Genomic DNA, 26,382 nt, shown 5'->3' with positions numbered 1-26,382 from the left:
ACTCAGAACTAATTGCTTCTCTGGATACGAGAGCTCTGAAAACAACATTCCACACATACACCATTCATCTCACGTCTCATTCAACTCAATTCAATTCAATTCAATTCAAAAATACTTTATTAATCCCAGAGGGAAATTGATTAACTCCACCTAGATTAATTGATTAATTCCACCTAGTTTCGTCAGTACACAGTGTTTACAGTTAGACTTGTTTAAGATGTGTAGAAATAAATTTCTTAACTATTATAAACCTGACTCTCTTTTCTCTGAGTTAATAGAAAGTGTCCAGTAATCACTAAAATAAAAAGTTCTGATCTTCTGGTTAAAATATTCAAAGATCTATCAGATTGATATTTCATATTTCTATGCAATCTCACATTTTATGGTTCATAAGTAAGATGTAAACTACCCATCGTTACTATATATAAATTTATATATATATATATATATATATATATATATATATATATATATATATATATTTATATATATAAATTTATATATATATATATATATATATATATATATATATATATATATATATATATATATAATAGGGATGGGTACCGAATTCAGTACTTTTTAAGGTACCGACCGAATTCCACATTACAGACCGAGCACCGATTCACTTCATTTGAAACGGTGCCTCGTTTCGGTACCCGTCCTTCACATCGAGAACTTGCCTAGACAGCTGCGCATGCGCAAGAGCGTTATGTCATCGGTCGCTGCGAGCAAGTTGTAAACAGAGCAGCATGGGTAGAAAGAACGAACGCTAAAGCTTGGGTCCACTTCACTAAATGTGATGGGTAACTGGGTGATGATGAAACCAGTGACAACGATCTAAGTGAGACATCCTCATCTTAATCTGCTCCGGTAGGTAAATAAAATGTAAGATAACGTTAGCTTGATTTGTTAGCTTCCGTTTCACTAATGGTGCGTTCGCTTTCTCCTTGGAACTCCAAAATTCAGACTAGAAGAACATGAACTCGCTCTAAAGTTTGGATTCACTTTACTAAATGCGACGGGTGATTGGGTGAAGATGAAACCAGTGACAACGATTTAAGTGTGAGGCATCATCGTTTAAATCTGCTCCAGCAGTTAAATAAACTGTTTAAGATAACGTAGCTTGATATGTTAGCTTCCTATGCCACCATTGTTATCATCTAATGGTGCGTTCGCTTTCTCCTCGGAAATTCTAACTTCCCAGTAGGAAAAATCAATTGAAAAAGGACGGTAAAAGGAATGAAGATGCACAGTAAATTTAGTTCACAGTAAAGATGTTTGCTTCAGTTTAATTATCAGCTTATAAAACTACAAGGACGATGTGAAAATACAACGAGTTGTATGTTATTTATCGTGATATTGATCAAATATGGTTATAAATTGAGAAAAATATATATCTAATTATATAAGAGAATTAAAATATTAAACACTCAAAAGTATCGAAAATTGGTACCGTTAAGTACCGGTATCGATTTGTAGGTACCGGGAATTAGTACCGGATCGATTCAAATGTCAAAGGTACCCATCCCTATATATATAAATATATACACACAAGTGCTGTTTATTCTTAGCTGTCCGCAGTGCTATGCAGCAGAACCGCCAAAGTCAGGTTGCTGCTTCAAGTCTGCTCCATGCAGTGTGCAGGAATATGGCAAGCCACTGTAGCATTTAATTTGCAACCATGTCTATTTTCAAAAATTATTTAAAACAAATAATTGCTAACCTGTACATAATAGATATGTCACCGTTCCAATTTAGTAGTAGAAATTAAATGTTTAAGCATTTCCAGTACCACTGAATATCTTAGCCCATTTGCATATCTGTGTTCAAATGCTTGCAGAATTGAAATTACATAATTTATTTATTTTTTGCATATTAAACCGGAGGATTTACACTAATATCTCACACGCTAAACATGTCCCAGAGCGTTGTGCTTTTTTGCAATAATACATTTAGACAAACACATCCTACACACATCACAAACCTAATACAAACTCCCAACACACTCACACCATTACAAAAGTTTAGACATATCATGGACCTACCAAATGGTGCATCCTCCCTCCTCGAAGCAGTTGACGCCATTACAGCGCTGGGTGATTAAGTTTCAGTTTCTGTTTCCTCACATATATATTAATGCAATAATCTTTATTATTGTTATTAATATTAGTGAGAGATTAGGAAAACTTTATACTCCTGAAAAATAAGCTACAAATAGTTTATTTAAATGAGTGTATCTCAGAAACTAACTTATAAAAGCACTTCAAATAAATTTGTTGTTGTTTGAAAGGATTGTGTGCAACTTTTTGCCATTGACAATTTTGAGGGATAAAGGATTGTCATTTCTGTATAATGAAAAATAAATGTAAAAACAAAAAAACGATTTTCAATTTGTTTATGGATAATAGCATTTTTAGTAAAATATTTAGTTGCTATGAACATTTTACATTTATATTATTAAAATTTAGAATGTAAGGTTGTATTGATGTATACCAAGTCGAAATACTCCAAAAAAATGCATGTAAAATGTAAATATGAGTTCTGGCGAACTCTGGCAGGTCTTAAGGATTAATGAAATACATTAAATTCTACTGATCATAGTTTAACTGTGGATATATTTATATATGTTCTTTTGATTAAGATTAGTAATATTAATGATCAATGATAAATGACCCACACTTGTACAGCGCTTCGTAGTGTAAGGACTCCAAAGCGCTTTACATTACAGTGTATCATTCATTCATTCACACATACATTCACACACTGATGGTGATGAGCTACGATGTAGCCATGTAGCTGCCCTGGGGCGCACTGACAGAGGCGAGGCGCCCGAGCACAGGTGCCACCGGTCCCTCCGACCGCCACCAGCAGGCAAAGTGGGTTAAGTGTCTTGCCCAAGAACACAACCGCAGAATTCTCTGTCTGGAGCCAGGATCGAACCTGCAACCTTCCGATTACTGGACAACCCGCTCAACCTGTTGAGAGCTACTGCTGCCCGCTCAACCTGCTACTGCTGCTTAGTACCACTGGTGGGAAGTCAGGGCCAGCAAAGCCTTCTCTGCTGGCCTAAACTTACTCAAAAAAGTAAATGTATTTTTTTCCTTTGGTAAATATTTTTAAATCAAAAATTTTTCACTGGCCTATTTTCTTTATATCCTATTATACCCACTTGGTTGCACTGCTCCCAGTGTTAAAATACCAAGGTTGGGTGTTATCCAATCAGATTTCAGCTAGCTTGCATTTTCAGGTAGATTAAGTCTGCCCTAGGTCTTCAGAATCAACCGAACAGTCCGCTCAAAGTGTACGTGAACAGAGACAATCCAGTTGCAATAGCCAATCAGCTCACGAGTCAGCGTGGTCCACGCAAAAGCTGACATGAACGCATCCTGTGATTGGATAAGCAGTAGTTTGAACTTGTCTAGCGCCATTAAGCAAAATATCAAAACTAAACACAGAGATTTGTATCTATAGACAGCTATCGTGTATTTTTTGAACACATGATGGCTGAAAGAGGAGAAAGGACAGACTTGGTTGCAGATTTACTTGCCACGCATTTTCAAGATGAACCTTTCAAGAAAAAAATGGATCTTGTGAGAACAGGTCGTCCCGACCCCAATGCTAGCTGGCTTGTCACAGCAGGGGAAAGGATTTGTTCGACTTTTTTAGGCAAGCAACTATGAATGGTCATGTTTTTGGGTAAACAGGAACTTTCATTTAGGAGACACGATGAAAACCCCCAGTCATTAAACAGAGGTAATTATGTGGAGCTTTTATCTTTTCTTGCTGAGCATGATGCAGACTTGCATTACCACCTGACCACAAACAGGGTCTTTACTGGGACCTAAGGCAGAATACAAAACAACCTCATTTATGCTATTGCTGAAGTGATGGGAGATGAGATCAAAATGGAGATCAGAAGAGCCCCTATTGTTACCATCATGGTTGATGAAACCAATGACGCTCGCACTCGTCCTGCGCTATGAGACAGCCACAAGTATCCAGGAGCATTTTGTCAAATTTGTGGATGTAACTAGTGGCAGGCGAGCTGATGACCTTGCCGCACTTATTTTCCGTATTCTTGAGGAATATGAACGCTGTTTGGACAAAGGTGTTACAGTGTTACGATGGCGCAGCGGTGATGGCATCTGGACTAAATGGGTGCAAGCTAAAGTTAAGGAAAAGGCACCTATGGCCTTATTCATTCACTGTTATGCACATCATCTTAATTTAGTGCTGACTCAAGGGGCCTCAAAGCTTAAAGAGTGCAAGGTCTTTTGTGCCAATCTGAATGGTCTTGCTGCATTTTTCTCCAGATCCCAGAAGCGCACACACCTGTTCAACTTCTCCTTAATGCAATTACCTAATCAATCAATCACATGGCAGTTGCTTCAATGCATTTAGGGGTGTGGTCCTGGTCAAGACAATCTCCTGAACTCCAAACCAAATGTCAGAATGGGAAAGAATGGTGATTTAAGCTATTTTGAGCATGGCATGGTTGTTGGTGCCAGACGGGCCGGTCTGAGTATTTCACAATCTGCTTAGTTACTAGGATGTCCACGCACAACCATTTCTAGGGTTTACAAAGAATGGTGCGAAAAGGGAAAACATCCAGTATGCGGCAGTACTGTGGGCGAAAATACCTTGTTGATGCTAGAGGTCAGGGGAGAATGGGCTGACTGATTCAAACTGATAAAACAACACATTTGAAATAACCACTAGTTACAACCGAGGAATGCAGCAAAGCATTTGTGAAGTCGTAACACGCACAACCATGAGGCGGGTGGGCTACAACAGAGGAAGACCCCACCCTAACTCAATATAGGCCACTTTAGTGGATGTTATTGTTCCTTTATGCCCAGATCATATCTGTAGAACTCATAACTTCACAGGAAATTTTTGGCCAAGCTGTGTGATCGGTTTCAGTAATCAACATTCTTGGAATTCGTGATGGGAAGCATAAAACTTGATCGGAGCATCCCTAGATATGGCTTTTCACATGTATGTACATTTTATTTATATAGCACTCATCACAGACAGAAAATCACATGGGGTTTCACATAGATCAAAACAAATCATTAAGTCATAAAATCATACTGATCTTAAAACTGAAATAAAAATCTAAGTCACATATTTATAAAATACCATTAAACAAAGGAAAGATGATTACAAATTTGAGTTAAAAATAAGAAAATACAATATTTAGAAATGGCAGCTTTAAATGAAAGGGTCTTCTGCTGTTTTTTTTAAAAGTGTCCAGACTGTCAAGGCTAAAATGAGGACCACTCCAATGTCCGGGTGCAACAGTCTGGAAGGAGCCATCACCTGGACTTCTATAATTGGTCTTTGGAACTTCTAGAAGGTTCTAGTTTGTGGACCTGAGGGCTCGGGTTGGAGTATGAGGCTTTAGCAATTCAGTGATATAATGTGAGTTCTCATGTGGGTAGTCAAGTTACCACTGACACTAAAATATTTACCACAAGTTTTACATGGATATGGCTTCTCGCCTGTGTGAGTTCTCATGTGATGAATCAAAGTAGCACTCTGTGAGAAACATTTACTACAACTTTTACATTGAAATGGCTTCTCACCTGTGTGAGTTCTCATGTGTGTAGCTAAGTTACTACTGACACTAAAACATTTACCACAAATTTTACATGAATATGGCTTCTCACCTGTGTGAGTTCTCATGTGTTTAGTCAAGGAACTACTGTCACTAAAACATTTACCACAAGTTTTACATGGATATGGCTTCTCGCCTGTGTGAGTTCTCATGTGATAAATCAAAGCAGCACTCTGTGAGAAAAATTTACTACAACTTTTACATTGAAATGGCTTCTCACCTGTGTGAGTTCTCATGTGTGTAGTCAAGGTACTACTGACACTAAAACATTTACCACAAGTTTTACATGGATATGGCTTCTTACCTGTGTGAGTTCTCATGTGCCTTTTTTGTTTTTTATCATCTACACTGTCTCTGTGATCTTTGGATTGGCATATTTTATTACGTGTCAGTTCTTCATTGCTGTTTGAGTCTGAGTTTTCTTTCCTGCATCCACCCTGATCTTGGTTCTCAGCTTCTGTAGTACTCTGACACAAGGGTTGGTTCTTGTTTGGTTCTGGTTCACGACAGTCTGTTTCTTCAGAAGGAAAAGGCTCCATGAAGGTAACAACTTCCTGCTTCAGAAGAAACTGCCCTTCATGCTGATGGATAAGGAGTTCTTGTTGTTCCTCTTTCATCAGTGGAGGTTCTGGTTCATTCTGGTCCAAACTGGAGGTCCATTTCTGTTTAGAGAGCTGCTGGTCAATCAGAGCCATCTTGTTTTCCCAGACATGATGCTGTGGAAGTTCTGGACAGGATAAAAGACAAAACAAAATGTAGATTAATGTGAATTAAAAAATCTCGTGTTTGGACAAAGCTTCTCATTCAACGTGTTTTCTTATTTTCATGACCATTTACATTGGGCGATTCTAACTGAAGGCATTAAAACTATGAATGTGGAGTTATGTACTTAACCAAAACGGTGAAATAACTGAAAATATGTTTTATATTCTATTTTCTTCAAAATAGTCACCCTTTGCTCTGATTACTGCTTTGCACACTCTTGGCATTATCTTGATGATCTTCAAGAGGGAGTCACCTGAAATGGTTTTCCAACTGTCTTGAAGAAGTTCCCAGAGGTGTTTAGCACTTGTTGGCCCCTTTGTAAATGGTCATGAAAATGAAGAAAACATATTGAATGAGAAGGTATATATATATATTAGGGCTGGGACTTTAATGCGTTAATTACGATTAATTAATTAGAACAAAATAACGTGTTAAAAAAATTAACGCATTTAATCGCAGCTTGCATTTCAAGCACGGCGGAACCTTTGTCATTGCACGATTTCCTCGTAGACTGAATATCACTGACGCACACAGCAATGGACAGTGCTAATGGCTACTAAAACGGAATAAAAACAGAAAGAAGTTGCCTTGCTTGGACTGATGCAGGATTTAGGAAACACGTCCGCCCCTTTTCTTAACTTGGAAAAAAAAAACATCCAGACAACAACGGAGTCCGTGTTGTGGAAATTTTTCAAAGATCGTCTCTGCTGCGGCTGCCCGGTGGCACGGGAAACTTGACGAAAGTTGCGGTAAGCTATATTTTTAACATTTACATAACATCTGTGCAGCACTGAAAGCACCAGACAGGGTATCTGCAGGTTTGAGGGAGCCAAATTTAAGACTTTTTAAGACCTTTTTAAGGACACTTTGACCAAATTTAAGACCTTACATTCAAGACTAAAAAACATAATGTGACGAGTACAACCTTACAAATAGTTCTGGCCAAACATTTATTGGAACTGAAAGTGATGAAAAATAACACAAACATCGAGATAAGAGAATCTGTGCATATATTTTCCAAAAACAAAATGCAGTACTAACAACTCTGAGTTAAATACTGTGAATATCCGTATTTAAATAAACTGAGTTTACATGAACGTGTAAAATGAATACAAGTACCATGTATTGAATACTAAATATAAGTAAATGGTCCTACTCCTTTCTCAGTTATGGAATAGATCTGAGTTCTTCAGTCTTGGTCTTCAGTTCAGTTTCCACCTGTTCTAGATCATACATTTTTTCTCTGTATCTCTTCCTCAGCGTGTTTGACTTTGTGATGAGCTGGGCCATCAAGGTTCCACTCTTCCCTTCAGCATCTTCTGCAAGTTTATCAGCATCTCTATGTAGGCTGTTGGACACCTGCAGCAGAATTTGCTTCTTTTTCCTAAGCTCCTCAATGGCTTCTTCTGCAGATTTTCGCTTCTGTGCCTCGCGATCAGTGATTTTCTTCCTCTTTTGCTCATCTAGATGCACTCTGTATCTGGACCTTGCTGATGCAGCCGACGTAGCTCCTTTGACATAGGGACATTGAAGACCCCCCTAGAGACAGTGACATAATCACAGACCAGTCGCTGAGCAATCATTGTGTCTTCCTGCATATTGTAGGTCTCCACCTCTTTGTTTACAGAGAATCCTCTCTCCACTGTTGCTTGTCCATGGACAGAAGTAGTAGTTTCTTGCTAAACTCCAATAGCTCCTGATAGCATTGGCTCAGGACGCCATTGAGAAATACATCCAGTCTACACTCTGTGGGTCTGTAGGAGAGAAAGGTCTCACTTCTCACTCCAACTGATAAGACCTCAGTAAACTGCTGGACAATTACATCACCTGCAAAAAAAAAAAAAAAAAACACAGTGATAAAAAATATGACTTAATGTATTTTGATTGTATAAATTAAAGCTGCAAGCAAGTTTTTGTGAGACTGATTGCACCTTATGTCTGATATATTTAACATGTATCTGCAAAATTTATTAATTAATTTTCTTCATATATTTTTACATAAATAAACTGAACTGCTGTATTCTCTCCTACCAGCAGAGACACCTCCTGATAACTGCTGGTTTTGCAGAAACCTCTGCACCAGGTTAGTCATGTTTTTCTGGCACCAGTCTGGGTCAGACAGAATACATCCTCCTGGGATCCAAACAGGCAACCTGCCTGACGGGTGGGGGAGTGGGGTACTTTAATGGACTCTTGTCTTGCACTTTCTGAATGATGGTGGACAGCATCTTGATGCAGTCTTTCCTGAACTCCAGGACTGTAAGCTCCCCTATCTTTTTTTTGTTGCTGAAGTTCCTGACAGAATGGAATGTAATAAGACCAAGTTACCCATTGTAACAGCCAACAATATCCATCACTATTGCATTAACCCTCCCACTGTCCTAATGGATGTGACCCCGCAAGGAAAGTTGACCACTGAGCAGGGTTGATGGTTTATCCCTTGAGGTCCACGTGGCAGGGGTGAGGTGGTGCTCACTCCTCACTCCTGCCACGTGGACCTCAAGGGATAAACCATCAGTCCTGCTCAATGGTCAACTTTCCTCACGGGGTCACCCATAAAGACAGTGGCAGGGTTAAAGGTGGAACATTACCTCAAGAACTGACTCTGCACCCAAACCTAGGGTGACATCTTGCAGGGGGACCCAGTTATTCTTGTGACCAACATCCAGTTTGACCAACTGCAGTGGACTGATATCCTTCAGGATTTCTCTCTTGACAAAACGCCTTAGCACACTCTGAGAAAAACAAAAAACAAAATGGGTCAAATTTTTTTTGACAAATCTAAACACAACACAAATATATATATATTTTTTAAATCATATGTGACTATTAATCATTTTCAAATGTAAAACAGTAAAGAGAGGACAGTGTATGCATAAATATGATGACAAGCATACAGAATTATACACATCAACATAAATTTGCAACATCAAACTGTCTGGTGTTAGGATGTTATTACCTTCATCAACTCTGCCAAGTCTGTGGCCAAGAATGGCATCACTGGTTCATCAGTTTGATATCTTGTCAAGAAAGGAGCGAAAGTCCTGGTAACAGCCATGTAGAAATGTAGCTCTGCAAGGATAAGGGGGTCTTTCTGAGAAGTTTCAAGTGTGTCAAAAGAAGCAGTTCCTGGATTTGGTAGCTTCCTCATTCTGACTGCATCCAGGTACATGGACAAAGATGCCCACATCTCCAAGGCTCTCTCTGCTACTGGTAAGTTTTCAAGCCATCGGTGGCTACAGAATGCAAGTGGAAACTTTGCAGAAGCTGTCAAAGTTATGAAGTCCTCTCTCCTAGCTGGCACATTATGGAAGAGAACAGGGCTGTGCAGAGACCTTTGAAGGGGCGGGTGCTCAAATTTATAAAAGGGCACACAGAATAATATTTTCAAACACCATGACATAACCACAGTATTCCCGGCTGAATAACAAATCATATTTATTAGAAATTCAAAATGGAAGTGAATCATTATATACACCATAAGGACAATGTAAAGCAAAAGTAACTTGTTTTGGTAAATGGTCTGTATTTGTATAATGCCTTCTTAGGGTTCTACAACCCCCCAAGACACATTACAACACAATCAGTCATTCACACACACACATTAACACACTGATAGTGATGAGCTATGATGTAGCCATAGCTGCTCTGGAGCGCACTGACAGAGGTGAAGCTGCTGAGCACAGGCGCCACCAGTCCCTCCGACCACCACCAGCAGGCAAAGCAGGTTAAGTGTCTTGCCCAAGGACACAACAGCATCAATCTCTGATTGAAGTCAGGATCAAACCTGCAACCTTCTTATTACTGGACAACCTGCTCCACCTCCTGATCTATTGCTGTCCTATTTTACCTGATGATGGGGTACAATGTAGCTGTTGCAGGGTTGCTCCTCTTGCTGCTGCTGGTGATGCTGGAGGGCAAGGCTGTGTTGATCTCAGACTGTAGGTAGTAAAACGATCAGAGGAGAAATGTTAGTCAATTACAAGATTAATGTACGATAATAAAAAAAATGGCAAAAATTGGTGAAAACTTGTAGAACTGTAAGACAGAAATATCTGAGACAACACCTGTGGTAAATAAATGGAAATCTAAACATTAGTGGACAATAGAGGAGTTTATGTCAGAGATAAGAATGTGACAGAAATATAAACAGAAAGAGTTGTGTGTGTCTTCAGTCTCCTCATGTGATCTATCACTCTCCACTTGCTGTCCATCTGAGAACAAGGCAAAATTAGCTTGTATGAATGAATTATGTAGTTATTCACATTTAACAGGTCTTGCACCTAATCCATGATCCATGATGAGTTGTGTATATTATTGTTTCTACACTTGTTGCTGTGATGCAACTTACCTGTACTCTTTTTTTATCCAGCTGGTGAGGGACCCACTGCCTTTAGCTGCCTCACATAGCTCTTTCTGTCGCTGCTTCTGCCTCCTCTCCTTACGAGGCATGTCTGTACAATGATATATCATAATTAATTTACAAATACTTTTTCATGCATATAAAACTCATGCATACACATACTGGGACATTTCATTCCTTTTCCAGAAAACTAACTGTATATAATTTGGCCACAAATTTGCTTCATGATGCTGATCCAGAATATGTCCATACTATTTTAATCATAGTGCTTTAGTAATTATAATAAAAATAAAGAATAAAACAATGTTTATGCTTTCATTCAGTTTTACTATCTACTTTGTGCAAAACAGAGAACTGTACAGATAAAATAATTTTGCTGTGAAAACAGTAGTTTTTTTTAAATGTACATCTTTAAAACATAATGTTTTTAATACAATGCATTCAAAAAGAGAGCAAATATAAACTCCAACATTTTGAGAATATGCATAGTATATTAGTGAACTATAAAACCCACCAGAAGGTCCGAGAAACCTTAAAATCTAAAACAAAACTACGTTCCCTAAAACGCTGGACAGAATTTACAGACAAGGACTGAATATTTTGTGACACAAAACTTGTGACGGATGTTACCCTTAGTATTTTTCTTATTTCCTTTCACAAAAGGTGGCAAAATTTTAAATTTGTTCAAGTTTTATTAGTCCACGAACCAGGAAGTGATTTTGTAAACAAGAAGCAGGGCTGTCACGTGACACGCAGCAGCAATAGGAATGCAACTTTGCGGTACCTAGTTAACAACAACATTTTATTGGCAAATTCCCAACATTTAAGATTTAAAAAATATTTTCGTACAAGTACTTATGTACAGAATGTTTTTGGTTAATCCTAAAGCTACTGAGGTTCAGAATCGGTACCCAGCCACAGACACACACCCAGCTAGTAATATATTACACACACCTAGTGCCACAAAACAACTTAATAATGTACAAAATAATCTAATAACTGTGTACAGTAGTGTGCATCCTACTTACCGGTGTTAGTCCGTTTCTCCCAATCAATATGCATGTCCTAAAAGCTCTGCACCGCTCCCTCGGCCATGATGGAAACGTGGGCGCTGACCGGCTGTGCGCTCTGGCGTCAGGAAGGGAAGGTGGTCACGTGACTCACGCCAGCTATACAACTTTATTAAACAGAAATTTTATTAATTATTATTTTTGTAATTGTTGAGGGGGCACAAACAGAAAATTCTTAAAAAAATTTTTTTTTAATTAAAAAAAATAAATATATAAAAAAATCATTAAACCTCAAAAAGGGCACTTTGGGCACATGGGACAAAAGGGGCAGGGTCTCAAGCACTCTCCCCCCCCTGCACGTGCCTGGAAGAGAACATGCATGGCTTTCAAAACTTTCTCTAGCTGCCACACAGAGAAACCACTTTTGCAGGCATTATGTAGAGTGTGGAGGCCACAGCTCCCAACCACAATCAGCTGTCTCCCCTCATACTGCTCACGCAGTTCTTCTTGAAGCAACTCCAAAAACTTCCAGTTTACATTGGGTCCATCCATGGAGACTGAAAGCAGCTTTTTCAAATCCAGCTGCTGAGAGCATTCCTGAGGAAAGAACTGAGCATTAGGCTAGGCAATGTATCAAAACAAGACAAACTTTGAACTGCTCCACTGAAAAAGTCATATTATTGAATTTTTTTTCAAATAACAAAAATTCTAGTTGAAAAATAAAATGTATTCCCATTTATGGATTACAGCAACACAATTGCAATAATTACCCATAATTTTCTGACAACATTGGCTACATGTGTTTTACTAGTGTTGGCTTGTTACTTACTTTAAAGTGGTGTAGTAAATTCTTAGCTGTTCCATGGCCCATGAACTGTGATCCTAGGTACCTGGACTGGACTCGATCCTCTTTCCAGTAACGAACATGCAAATCCATTTGCTTTGTTTTGGTCATCTGGTTGAGGGTTTCATCAAACATCAAAGTAAAACTGCCTCTGTTGACATCGGCCATAAGGAGTTTGATGATGTGGGGAGCAAAACCAAATTTGACTACATATGCTGTTTTGTCTTTACCACACGTAAAGTTTTTAGCAATTTCTGAGTTGGGAAACATAGCTCTAAATATATCTCCGACTCCCTCATTAGCGCCGTAGGATTGGTGTCTTGTTACGCTGTGCAGGCACCACAGTACCTCTGCCTGAAGAGTTGCAGTGGATCCAAAAATCCCCCTGAGGTCCGATGCTGATGCGGTCGCTGCTGGGTTCGGAGATTCTGAAGCCGGGAAAACCGGTGACACGGTGCAGAACTGAGAAATTGCATTCGTCTGTTCGCGGGTTTTGGCTGTGGCTTTGTGCTTCTCGCTGTGCGTATGCGACTCCACAGCTTTAACTCCCATGGAACCGAGTTTAAAAAGCTTTTTGCACAGAGTACAGCGGGCCTCGCAGTTATTGCCTGGAACTGGCGCTAACCACGTCGCGAACGTGGGATTAGCCATCCAGTTAACATTAAATTTGCACTTCCCCATGGCCCAAAGCTCCCGCTAGCTTAACCAGCTAATATGCTCATCTAAAAATAGCCCCTTTCCACAACCAACTGAATGGCTGTGTCTCAATTCAGGGTCTGCATCCTACGTCGGCCGGATTCGTCTGCCGGTTACGTCACAGAAGCGCGACTAGGCCTGTCCCAATTCGAAGACTCCTTCAAATGCGGTCGACGAATCCGGCCTTCTTTTCGCCTGAATGAAGGATGGGTCCGGTGTATCCTTCAATAGGTAGCATTTCCCAAGATGCCTTGCGGGCCGGCCAGCAGAAAAACTTAAAAACAATGGCGGACAGTGAAGCGGGAGCTGTTGGAGAGGATTGCGCATATAAATATCAGTATAAACTTGAAAACTGTTAGGTTAAGGACTTTTTGTGATACATGAACGTTATTTTAGTTAGAAATGTTACAGTAAAAGTGCTTGTATTGCGGTCTCGGCTCGTATGTTCGGCCGCTCGGTGTTGTACTTCTCCCGCTGCGTTTTCCCCCTGATTTTAATAGGAGTTTGTATTTTAGGGACAAAAGAGAAAACCAGGTAATTTATTAAGCTTAGGGCGAAGATGGACCACATGATCACCGGAGCAAAGCATTCGGCGGCTGTGGCATGGAGGTACAATAACATCTCATATTTTAAAAACTCGTTTGAGTTTATTTTTTTCTGCGAAAACATGAAAGGATTAACCCGTTGTCCTCTTTTCTCTTCCTGTTTCTTTTCTTACATGTTTGTTAGACTTTTCTGGAGAAAATGGGCATCCAGGGGAAGGTGACAGCAATGAGCAGCTTCTGGAGCTGATCAGGGAGGACATGAGGCTGCAGAGGGAGGCAGAGCAGCAGAGGGCACAGGAGAGAAGGGAGAACTTTGACAGCTTTTTACTTTGCTAGAAAAAAATGGTTAAGAAAGATTAAACATGTACATATAAAAGAAATATCTAAATAAAATCAGTTCTGCATGAAACTCTTGAATTTTATTTTTGTTTACAAATGTGAATTGTTTAATATTACAGGGTATCCGCTGGGTCTTAAAGTCTTAAAAGGTGATAAATCGGTTTTGGTCAAATTAAGACCCTTAGAAATTATTAAAAACTATTATCACATCTTTGCTCAGGCTCAGCTTGTCGAAAGTATTTTCTCTGAATTAGCTCTCCAACAGTCAAGGAAATGATTAAAGATCTAAATAAAACTTCGAGCTCCATCGTTTAAAGTTCCTTCTCCCTTCTGCTCAGCAGTTCCACGGTTGCTAGGCGACGGAACGTTCGCCGAGGGAGAGGCGGGAATTCATGAAGGCTAGGTCTGTCCAAATTCACAGCCGTTAACATCCGGTCTACCCGGCCGACGGAGGACCCAGCCCACGTCGGCGGGGTGGGCTGGGTCCTTCGAAGGATGCAGACCCTGAATTGATACACAGCTAGTGTGTACGTTTCCACTAATATCAATATCACACACAAAAAATGCCGAACACTAACTAGAAATTCACGAACCTTTAGAAATAAAAGAATCTTGTTTATTGGGTCTTTGGTAATTTAAGACCTTTGGAAACTGTATTTCAGGATTATTTGTCATTTTTAAGGACTTTTAAGGCCTTAAATTTGGAAAAGCTAATTTAGGACTTTTTAAGACTTTTTAAGGACCCGCGGATACCCTGACCAGACAGAATAATTCTGTGCCCTAACAGTAGTTTATGAAAGTAGTCAGACAAACGAGAGGCACCTGGCTGCCACTGGGAGAACGCTCCGTGTTCTCACTACTCTGATCACAGACATGTCTTAAAGTTGATAACAGAAGTTTAAGTTAAAACAGAAACACTCTGAAACTTTTCTGATGATTTTCTAAACAATTCTGTCGGGGAATTATACGTTTCTGAGACGAGTCACTGTCTAAACATCACATGCATTACTATCATTAAGCAGCGAGGTGTGTTGAAGCTGTCATCAGCTAAGGGGCGGATGCTTAAGTGCATCAGGGGCAGCGAGGAACGAGGAAGTTGTGATCAGGCTGGAGATCACCAGATTCGCTGCTGCAGGCCTGAATCTGTGGGTGTGCAGCATCCCCTTCTTAACGTGACAGCAGGACTTCCCATGTAAGGAAGGTCCGCTCACCTGTTCGTCAGGTCATTATTTCCTCGCCATGATCTTTTATCTTCCCAACGTCCTCCAGTAATCCAACTGGAACCAGTTAGTGTTCCTGATCATTCTCAGAATATGCCATGCCTGCTCTTTGTTGAAAGTTCATTTAAGTCCTAGATCATATTTGTGCCTGTTCTACTGTCAATTTGAAGGATTATTATTTATGTGTTTTTACCACATTATGAGTAGAAATGCTAATAAAAACTCTCAATTATACAAACAAGTGAAACTGGAAAAAATAGAATATGGTTGTTGAGGGTCTGCCCTCATGAGAAATTGCTTCTCAGTATTTTCTCCAAAAGACTGTTATCTGCGCTCTGAAGAGCATATTAAAAGTCAGCGCCAGCTACAACTTCATTTCCCATGATTCCTTGAGCCGGAAGCAATATGATGACGTCACCGCCGAACCCCGGAAACAAGTTCTGCGCAAGTGCGGGAGCCACAGTTTTTCCCGCCGGACAGCAAAAGCTATAAATTCTAGCGAAACGAAACCTAACTCCGTTCTTTTGTCCAGTCCAACTGGCGGTGAAGACACGCTTGTTGCTACGGCTCCGGACTCAAGCACGAGGCCTGGCTGGAAAGCAGCGGAAAACCATCAAATCAGCGCGAACGACAAGGGGGCGCCTTTGGAGCTGTTCGGCCACGAGTTTGATTTTTATTTTAATTCTCCACTCTTATCCGATTATCATAACCCATCATAAGCGGTCACAGCGCGAGACCGTTTCAAATTAACACCAGTTTTTCTCTATCTTCCGTACCAAAATACACCATCGGACCATCTTGAAGTAAGATCTTTTCTTTCATTGTAATATCTAAGCTGTCAGCTGTGGCCAGGCTGACCGACTTTGTTAGATATTTTAATTTTCCTTTGATTTGCTTGTTTCTTGATCTTTGTGAAGCGGTTTTGAAGTGTTTTGAGTGAATTACTGTGAAATGAAGTTGCCACGTCACTGTTTCCGAGTTTAGAAAGTTAAGTCACTGACTGAAAGTTTGAGAAACTTTACACTGGCTTTCACCCACACCCCTCCCACACATCGGCTCTCAGTGTGGTGGGGAGAGAGAGAGAAAGTCACAGCTCTCAGCTTACACACACACACACACACACGCACGCACGCTGAAATCTGATGTCTGCTCAGACAAAGGGTCAGACATTTTGTGTTCAAATCTCCATTTTGGACATCATCTCAGCTTACACACACACACACACACACACACACACACACACACACACACACACATCTTGGGTTACCCACATCAGATTGTTCACATTATCATATCATTGTTAATCCATTGTTATTCGTTTGATAAAATAAGTTGGTTAATATTGTTGGCTGAACGCTTCAGAAGGAGCTGAAGTGATTATTAGTTAATAAATGTTATTCAATTAAGTTTCTGTCTAAGGTGATTTGTTTGTGTGGTATGAAATTTAACTGCAGCTCATTAAGATTCACGGAACGTTTAGACAGATTGATAAGAGGTTTGGATTCAATTTTTCCCCTGTTAGAAGGGGTGGTGCCCCGTAGATATCTCCGGATATCCTAATTAATTGATAAATCGGTAAATATTTCCATATTTACGAATTTATTGAAGAATCCAAAAAGTAAGTAAAAGCTTACAAATTATTCGTTGACGTATAACCCCCAACACTGGTGCAGTCAAATTTATTTCAGTCATTCAGCTAGACAGAGAGACTATTTAAAGGCTCAGGAACCCTTTGCAGGTGTTTTCTATTTGTAATTATAAATTTTAGTTGATTTGAGTTTTGTTTCATATCACACAGTGACATTTGAATAATTAAAATGCATTTTTTATTAAAAGCTTTAGTTTACAGTAATAACCATGTCTAATGTTTGATTTTCTGTCTCATAATTTTAATTAAAAGTTTTACTTTGAGAGCACATTTTCCTGAACGATTAAAATGCGATTAATTTAGATTAATTAATTACAAAGCCTGTAATTAATTAGATTACATTTTTTAATCAAGTCCCAGCCCTAATATATATATATATATATATATATATATATATATATATATAAAAATTGTAGCGTCACGAAATGTCCTGTTTTTGGCCTAAAAGGTCATTCTCTGCTGCGTCTGCTCGAGCGGAGACGTGATGTCTCCGTCGGGAGGCCTAATCTACATGAGATATTGGCCCAAGGCCTTTCATGCCCTCTGCTCATCTAAACTGCTTCACCTCCTTACAGCTCAAGACAAGACGGAGAACTATTTTGATAAATACATAATCAAACAACGTTTGTCATTGCAAATTATAATGTGAATCAGATGTTCAATCATTTTGTGAAATGACAATGTATTACTTGATATTATAATCCTGTGATCAGTAGTTGTTACGTGCCGTGTCCCTTTTCGGCCACAAGATGGCCTCAGTGGCCTTTGTCACGCCCGTCTCCCGGTGCCCAGCTGTTCCAAATCATTGATGATCACTTGGCACTTTGGATTTCGGATTAGACCATTTGGCGTATAGACTTCGGACCGGCTTTAGACCCTGACCTTGTTTCTTCCCTTTTGAATATATATATTTATTATTCTCGGTTTTCTTCCCACCCCCTTCTGGAGTGGCGTTTTTCATTTCTCCCTTTTTAAATATAGCTCCTTTTGTTTTGTATATAGTATTGTTTTTTGGATTCTTTGTAAATATTCCATTCATTTTGTAACAAATCCCTTGTTTTTTAGCGACACAGCACTTTGTGTTTATTTTTATGTAAATAAATGTTGTTTTGTTACTTTTAACACGAGAACATGCGTCCTCAATTGTTACCCCAGGCCCCCTAGACAGCCTGGATCGTAACCCGGTCCTACGCCGGTACGGATGCACCCCTACCGCGCCAGTCCTCATAAGCGTGAGTTAATGAAGCAAGAGGTAAATTACTTACTCATGAACGGCCTAGCAAAACCAAGCACCAGCTCATGGAGTTCTTCCTGCCTATTAGAAGACAAACCTGATGGTACTTATAGATTTGTCACAGATTATCGTAAGCTAAACGCTGCCACTGTTCCTGACTCGTTCCCGTTACCTCGGATTGACGACTGTGTCAATAGTGTGGGGGCGGCGACTTTTGTGTCAGACTGGACCTTTTAAAAGGGTACTGGCAAGTCCCGTTAACCCCTTTTGCATTTAAGGTCTCGGCTTTTGTGACTCTGGATAATCTGTTGCAGTAAACGGTGTTGCCCTTTGGCATGAGAAATGCTCCGGCTACCTTCCAGAGGCTCGTAAACCACGTGTTGGGTGATATACCCTGTTGTAGCGCATATCTGGATGAATTGTCTTTTATAAGTCATCATGGGATCTGCATATCCAGACTCTTCAGCAAGTGTTCAATCGCCTGAAATCTGCTAACCTCACTCTGAATCTAGCTAAATGTGAGTTTGTGAAAGCCATGGTCCACTACCTAGGAAAAGAAGTTGGTCATGGCCAGGTACGGGCCGTATCAGATAAGATCCAAGCCATGGTCTCGTTTCCGCCTCCAACCACCCGCTGTGAGCTTCGGCGATTTCTCGGCATGGCTGGGTACTATAGATGTTTCTGCCGCAACTTCTCAGTGGTAGCTCAGCCCCTCACTGATATGCTCAGTACTCGTGTCCCTTTCTCCTGGACCCCGGAGTGCCAAAGTGATCTTGTGTCTCTGCAAAAATTACTCTGTTGTGCTCCTGTCTTAGCTGCTCCAGATCTCACCCGACCTTCCAAGTTGGAGGTTGACGCCAGCCAAGCAGGGGCTGGAGCTGTCCTCAACCAGGAGAATGCCAATGGATTTGGTCACCCTGTGTGCTACTTTTGCCGGAAATTCAACCAAGCTCAACTAAACTACTCTACAATAGAAAAGGAAACAATAGCTCTCATCTGGGCTCTGCAACATTTCCATGTTTATGTTGGGAACAGTAAATTTGCCACTCTTGTTTTCACAGATCACAACCCCCTCGTCTTCTTGTCCCGTATGTACAATCACAACCAGCGGCTGATGTGGTGGGCACTTTCGCTACAAGAATTCAACTTGGAGATTCGGCACAAGAAGGGATCTGAGAACATCAACGCTGACGCTTTATCACGCGGCTTTACACATGAGGCTCCCTGGTAGGCTTTTGTTTTTAGATGTCAGATCCTCCTATAAGGCTAGTGTTGTCTGTGAAAGCAGACATCTCGGGAACACTCCACTGTGCTGGGGAACAGCGCTGCGTGATTATTTGTGTTTAATCTGCCCGCCTTGAGAAGATCCAGGGGTAGTTAGTTAGTTGTTTTTTGTGTGTGTGTGTGTGTGTTTAGATAGCGGGAGACCTCGTTTCTTTTGAATAAATGTTGGCTCTTTTAAGACCCCCCATTTGATCTCTTAAGAGGGGGGGGGGGGGGGTGTTACGTGCCGTGTCCCTTTTCGGCCACAAGATGGCCCCAGTGGCCTTTGTCTCGCCCGTCTCCCGGTGCCCAGCTGTTCCAAATCATTGATGATCACTTGGCAGCAGTTAAAAGCTGCTCCCAGCCACCAGTTCGAGGAGAAGTTCAAGGGTAGTGTAGACTGGGAACAGTTTATACTATTCTCTTCTCCTCGGTTCGCTTTTGGTACAACTCGGTTCACTCGCTAGTCTTCGGTTTGCTCTCAATAGGATTTCGGATTTAGATTTAGGATTAGACCATTTGGGGTATAGACTTTGGACCGGCTTTAGACCCTGACCTCGGATCTCCCTTTTTGAATATATATATATTTATTATTCTCGGTTTTCTTCCCACCCCCTTCTGGGGTGGCGTTTTCAGTTTCTCCCTTTTTAAATATAGCTCCTTTTGTTTTGTATATAGCATTGTTTTTTGGATTCTTTGTAAATATTCCATTCATTTTGTAATAAATCCCTTGTTTTTTAGCGACACAGCACTCTGTTATTATTTATCCCACACACTAATTTTATTACTCCCCTCCTCATCTCTCCTAGAGAGCCGGGGACGTAATAGTAGTACTTAATTATAATTTTGCACAGCTGCACTAGACACGTTGCCACAGAGTTATGTTAAGTCACATTGCACATTTCCTTTTGTCTGATACAATCAGAACCTACGTTTCTGATGTAAGGCGTGGTTTTCTGTGGTGTCTGTATAAGCCCTCTTTTGCATGTCAAATTCTGATTCGCCAGTAAACCAAAATAAGACAATTATAAAAACTATTCCCACGTCACCTTTACCTCAGTTTAAAGCGTTCTAGAGAAGTTTCGGACAGGCCATCCGGAACCTTTACAACCATAAGAACCTTGACAAGCTGGATAAAATCTGTTGCACGTTACACCTGACCGCAACGGTTCCTTCAGAATAAAAGCTGAACCTCACGACCCCTTCAGGGTCTCGCTGACGCCAATAATAACCTGTCGTGACCTGGAAACATTCCAAGACTAGTCTGGTCGGCACTGCTGCTGTCTCTACCGGCATCGGTACCAAGGAAGGTCCACGGACCTTGACATTCTGGATCTGAATGGAGGCTTCCCCTGTGGGTATGTAGACCGACAGATGGCGTTTAATGTGTTTTATAAATCACCAACCGTAGTTTAGAGCGAAACATTCGCTCCCACTCAGAACTAATTGCTTCTCCGGATACGAGAGTTCTGATAACAACATTCCACACATACACCATTCATCTCACGTCTCATTCAACTCAATTCAATTCAATTCAAAAATACTTTATTAATCTGAGAGGGAAATTGATTAACTCCACCTAGATTAATTGATTAATTCCACCTAGTTTCGTCAGTACACAGTGTTTACAGTTAGACTTGTTTAAATTGTGTAGAAATAAATTTCTTAACTATTATAAACCTGACTCTCTTTTCTCTGAGTTAATAGAAAGTGTCCAGTAATCACTGCAATAAAAAGTTCTGATCTTCTGGTTAAAATATTCAAAGATCTATCAGATTGATATTTCATATTTCTATGGAATCTCACATTTTATGGTTCATAAGTAAGATGTAAACTACCCATCATTACTATATATAAATTTATATATATATATAATAGGGATGGGTACCGAATTCGTTACTTTTTAAGGTACCGACCGAATTCCACAGTACAGACCGAGCACCGATTCACTTCATTTGAAACGGTGCCTCGTTTCGGTACCCGTCCTTCACATCGAGAACTTGCCTAGACAGCTGCGCATGCGCAAGAGCGTTATGTCATCGGTCGCTGCAAGCGAGTTGTAAACAGAGCAGCATGGGTAGAAAGAACGAACGCTAAAGCTTGGGTCCACTTCACTAAATGTGATGGGTAACTGGGTGATGATGAAACCAGCGACAACGATCTAAGTGAGACATCCTCATCTTAATCTGCTCCGGTAGGTAAATAAAATGTAAGATAACGTTAGCTTGAGTTGTTAGCTTCCGTTTCACTAATGGTGCGTTCGCTTTCTCCTCGGAACTCCGAAATTCCGACTAGAAGAACATGAACTCGTTGTAAAGTTTGGATTCACTTTACTAAATGCGACGGGTGATTGGGTGAAGATGAAACCAGTGACAACGATTTAAGTGTGAGGCATCATCGTTTAAATCTGCTCCAGCAGTTAAATAAACTGTTTAAGATAACGTAGCTTGATATGTTAGCTTCCTATGCCACCATTGTTATCATCTAATGGTGCGTTCGCTTTCTCCTCGGAAATTCTAACTTCCCAGTAGGAAAAATCTATTGAAAAAGGACGGTAAAAGGAATGAAGGTACACAGTAAATTTAGTTCCCAGTAAAGATGTTTGCTTCAGTTTAATTATCAGCTTATAAAACTACAAGGACGATGTGAAAATACAAAGAGTTGTATGTTATTTATCGTGATATTGATCAAATATGGTTATAAATTGAGAAAAATATATATCTAATTATATAAGATAATTAAAATATTAAACACTCAAAAGTATCGAAAATTGGTACCGTTAAGTACTGGTATCGATTTGTAGGTACCGGGAATTAGTACCGGATCGATTCAAATGTCAAAGGTACCCATCCCTATATATATAAATATATACACACAAGTGCTGTTTATTCTTAGCTGTCCGCAGTGCTATGCAGCAGAACCGCCAAAGTCAGGTTGCTGCTTCAAGTCTGCTCCATGCAGTGTGCAGGAATATGGCAAGCCACTGTAGCATTTAATTTGCAACCATGTCTATTTTCAAAAATTATTTAAAACAAATAATTGCTAACCTGTACATAATAGATATGTCACCGTTCCAATTTAGTAGTAGAAATTAAATGTTTAAGCATTTCCTTTTTTTTTTATTTTTATTATTATTTTTTTTTATTTCACCTTGTCCTGTCTGGCTGTGAAGCAAGCAGAATTGATGTCTGAATGCTGGTGACAAGCCTTACAGATTCATTCTCAGGTGGAGCATCAAAGCGTTTGCTTATAATGTCACGCCTGATACTTAAAACTTTATTGTTATTGTTGTTGAATGCTTTGTAATTCCGACCAGACATGGAGACAGAGGTGAAAGAGAGAGGAAAAGAAAAGGTGGGGAGAGAGGGGGGGGGGGGGGTCCACAAAAATAAACAATAATGAACAAGAGTCTGCTTCTAGACCTGCAGAAAAAAGACAAAAAAAAAAAAAACAAAGGGACACAACAACAATACAACAAGATCTACCTATCACTGCGTCAACTTGATGAAAAGAAAAAAAAATATATATATATATAATCAACATTGCTTAACTGAAGAATCACGATAATAAATCACAACGCATTAAGTGCCCACCATAGTCTTAAGACCTGTGTTTAACGTGCCCAAGCCCATACTTTTGAGAGCACCATGTGAGCACCTGTGTGTGTACATGCGCTTGTTTATGTAAGGTTTATCTATAGGAGCGTCCAACAGAGAGTGTGAGGGACCACAGATCCGCCCCCCAAAGATGCGCAGGAGACGGGGGGAGCTCCAAGTCCCAGAGATCCAGGCGCTGCCCCAGAACGCAGGAACCCCAAGGAGACTGCAACCAGGAAGGCCCCCGCCCCCCTCGAGAGGCACAGAGGATTGCCCCGGGGGGCCACAACCAGCAGCCGGCAGAGTCCCCGGAGATATCAGCGGCAAGCCCACAGGCCCGCCCGCAGCCTCCCACCCCCTAGCCGGCCGAGCCCGGGACCCAGCGACCCAGGACCCAGGGGCGACCACCCCCGCCGGGGACCCAGCAGAGCCCAGGGACCCAGACCCCACCAGGCAGCCACCGGGATATAACAGGCAGATGCCAAAATCTTAAACCCCCAGACCCGGTCGCCACGAACACTCAGGCAGACCAAGGCACAAGCCCCCACACCAGGTGTGGCAGGGGGAGGGGGGACAGAGATCTATATCATCAAGAGATGTTCCAGGAGAGGGGAGGACCCAAAGGCCCCACCTGACATATACAGTCATACACAAACACAGTCACACGCTCCCTCCCTCATGCTCACACATGCACATACAACCCAAGACTTACAAAAATGCACGCCGGACACCCACTCATGCTCCCCATACACACCCTATTCACTCTGGACCCGGTACTGCTGCACATTGGGTACAACCATCACCGGTAACCAGAGTTTGACCCTTTCTGCTGGGGTGCTGATGAGCAGGCTCCCCCGCCCAACGCTGAGCACAGCAACCCACCACCCCAGACCCCAACCAGACGGCCAGATCTCCCTCCTAGCCTCCAGCCCCAGGAAGCCTAGCAACAACAGAGGTGGCTAAGACCCCTAGTCTCCCTCCGCCTGCTCCAATATAGTGTTGTGTGATCATGAGGTGTATTCCATGGCTGTGGTGAGTGGGCAGTGCGGGCATCATCCAGCATACGCCAGCTGATGCCACCGCACCACCCCACTTACACCCTCAGCCATCAGTGTCTAAGTGCGGTTTAAAATTGGAAGTGGGCACCGGCACTCGGGAGGAGGCTGAAATATCCCCCTGCCAAATGCCGTTGAATGTGCTCACTCCCAAGGCCCTAAGTGTGTGTTTGTGTGGAATGTCGTCAGTGGAAGTGTATAAGGTGCAAATAAAATTGGGGGGCAGGTTTCCACAGGAATGCGGAAATGGGGTCCATACCCACACTCCCTGACTTGCCCACCCCCCAAGGTCCTATGTGTATGTTTGTGTGATGATGTGAGGGAGCAGGAGGAGAGAAATATGCGGGGATGGGGAGGAATGGCTGGTTGGGCTTAGCCCTCCAGGGGGCCAGCTCCCCTACTGGCCCCAATAGGCACCTCTGTTGTCAAACTGCCACCCAGGGCATGGAGACCCCAGCCCATCCTGCCAGGGCCCAAAGCAGCAGCATTACAGAGCCTCACGGAGTCCGAGGGCACCAACCCAGCCCGACCCCAGCAGAATATCTATGCCCACCCCTGCATTTGCACAACTTCCAGAATATATAAGACATGGGACATCCAGGTAAGGTTGGGTCCTCCCCCTCCTGGACCTCCCCCTCCCCTGTGATGGAACGGCAGGGGAGCCAAGGCCTACCTGAGGCCCCCGAACCCGGGCCAGGCACTGCTGGGTGTCCCTGCCTTCTTCCCGGCAGCATACATGTCAGGACCCGACCCCCAAGGCCCCGCCCAGATCCCCACACGGGGCCGGCCACCCCCAAACCCCGAGCCCCCACCCAGACCCGCCCAGGGGCATTGCAGCCGCCAGGCAGTGACCCATGGCCGCCGCCAAGATCCCCAAGAGGCCCCACTCACAACCGCCAGCAGTCCACCCCCCGAGGCAACCCAAGCACCTCCAGAGGGGGGCAACGGCCCCCCAGTCCCAGACACCCCCAGTGAACCCACCTCCAGGGAACATCCGGATACTCCAAACTCAGACCCCACACCCCCCCACCCACACCATCCCGCAGGACAACATCAACGGCCCCCCACCCTCGCTATGTGATGGAACTGATCAAAGGAGCCCAGAGAGATTCATCTGAAGTGGAAGCAGAGGCTATATCAAGTGCAATATGATCTAACAAAAGATTTCTATACTGGTTAATGCAGAGACTTTCTCTATTTTTCCAATTCAAGAGGATAGTTTTCTTAGCGATGCATATGGCAGTCAGAACGACGTGAACCAAAGATGTTGCAATCGGGACATCGTCCAGCTTCCCCAGTAAACAAAGAGAGGGGGAAGTTGGGATATGACATTTCAGACATTTTGACAGATCCTCACATACTCTACCCCAAAATTCCTGGACAGGTGGGCAGGACCAAAGTGCATGAATGTAATTGTCAGGAATGTTGTTTGTGCAGTGTGTACAGGTGTCAGACGACACAAACCCCATCTTGAACATCCGATGACCTGTATAGTGTACTCTGTGTAGAATTTTGTACTGAATTAATTGTAAATTGGGGTGTCTGATCATTTTAAAAGTTTTTAAACAAGTTTGGGACCAGAAGTCCTGGTCAAAGCTAACTGATAGATCCACCTCCCATTTTTCAATAGGGATTGCAATTTTATCGTCTATTTTGGACAGTGTCTTATATACTTTAGACAGTAGTTTGGGGGGTTTGAGATTATAAAAGTCTAATACCCTTGGTGGTGTTTGTAATTCTATTTTCGTCGTCGTCGTCGTCGTCTTCCTCCGCTTATCCGCTTGTTTGACTACAGATTTAATTTGGTGATATTCTAAAAAGCTATTCTTATCCATTCCAAATTGGGAGACTATTTGATTAAATGGGATGAAGTCCAATCCTTCATATATGTGTTCCAGGTATAGGATTCCTTTATTTTTCCAGTCCGGAAGGTTCATCATTTTGTTGTTTTGCAAAATGTCAGGATTGTTCCAGATAGGTGTGCGTCTGCATGGTACTAGTGAAGACTCTGTCATTTTAAGATACTCCCACCATGCTGTCAGAGAGGTGCTGATACTAATACTTTTGAAGCTTTCATGTTTTCTTATGCTTGAGCTAATAAATGGTAAGTCTGAAAGCTCTATCGTATTGCAAAGTGTCTGTTCTATATCTAACCAGGACTCGTCTAATGGGTTATCTTGC

The 26,382-nt window shown here is 41.7% G+C and overlaps 1 protein-coding gene across 2 annotated transcripts in view; it reads right to left on the bottom strand.

Moving 5' to 3' along the window:
• The window catches only part of LOC129165487 (zinc finger protein ZFP2-like), a 155,502-nt gene that overhangs the window by 7,887 nt on the left and 121,233 nt on the right, over positions 1 to 26,382 (bottom strand). The window contains exon 3 of one of the 2 annotated variants that reach the window (XM_070548040.1): positions 5,928 to 6,350. In XM_070548040.1, the coding sequence (XP_070404141.1) occupies positions 5,928 to 6,350 (423 nt within the window). Of the gene's footprint in view, positions 1 to 4,990; positions 6,351 to 26,382 lie in introns of those variants that run through there. The other variant, XM_070548038.1, reaches the window with a different exon arrangement.

Source organism: Nothobranchius furzeri, chromosome 2 (assembly GCF_043380555.1).
Source record: "Nothobranchius furzeri strain GRZ-AD chromosome 2, NfurGRZ-RIMD1, whole genome shotgun sequence".
In the NCBI taxonomy this organism is placed as follows: Eukaryota; Metazoa; Chordata; class Actinopteri; order Cyprinodontiformes; family Nothobranchiidae; genus Nothobranchius; species Nothobranchius furzeri.
The sequence above is the reverse complement of the archived record's forward strand: the minus strand, read 5'-3'. Positions and strand labels throughout refer to the sequence as shown.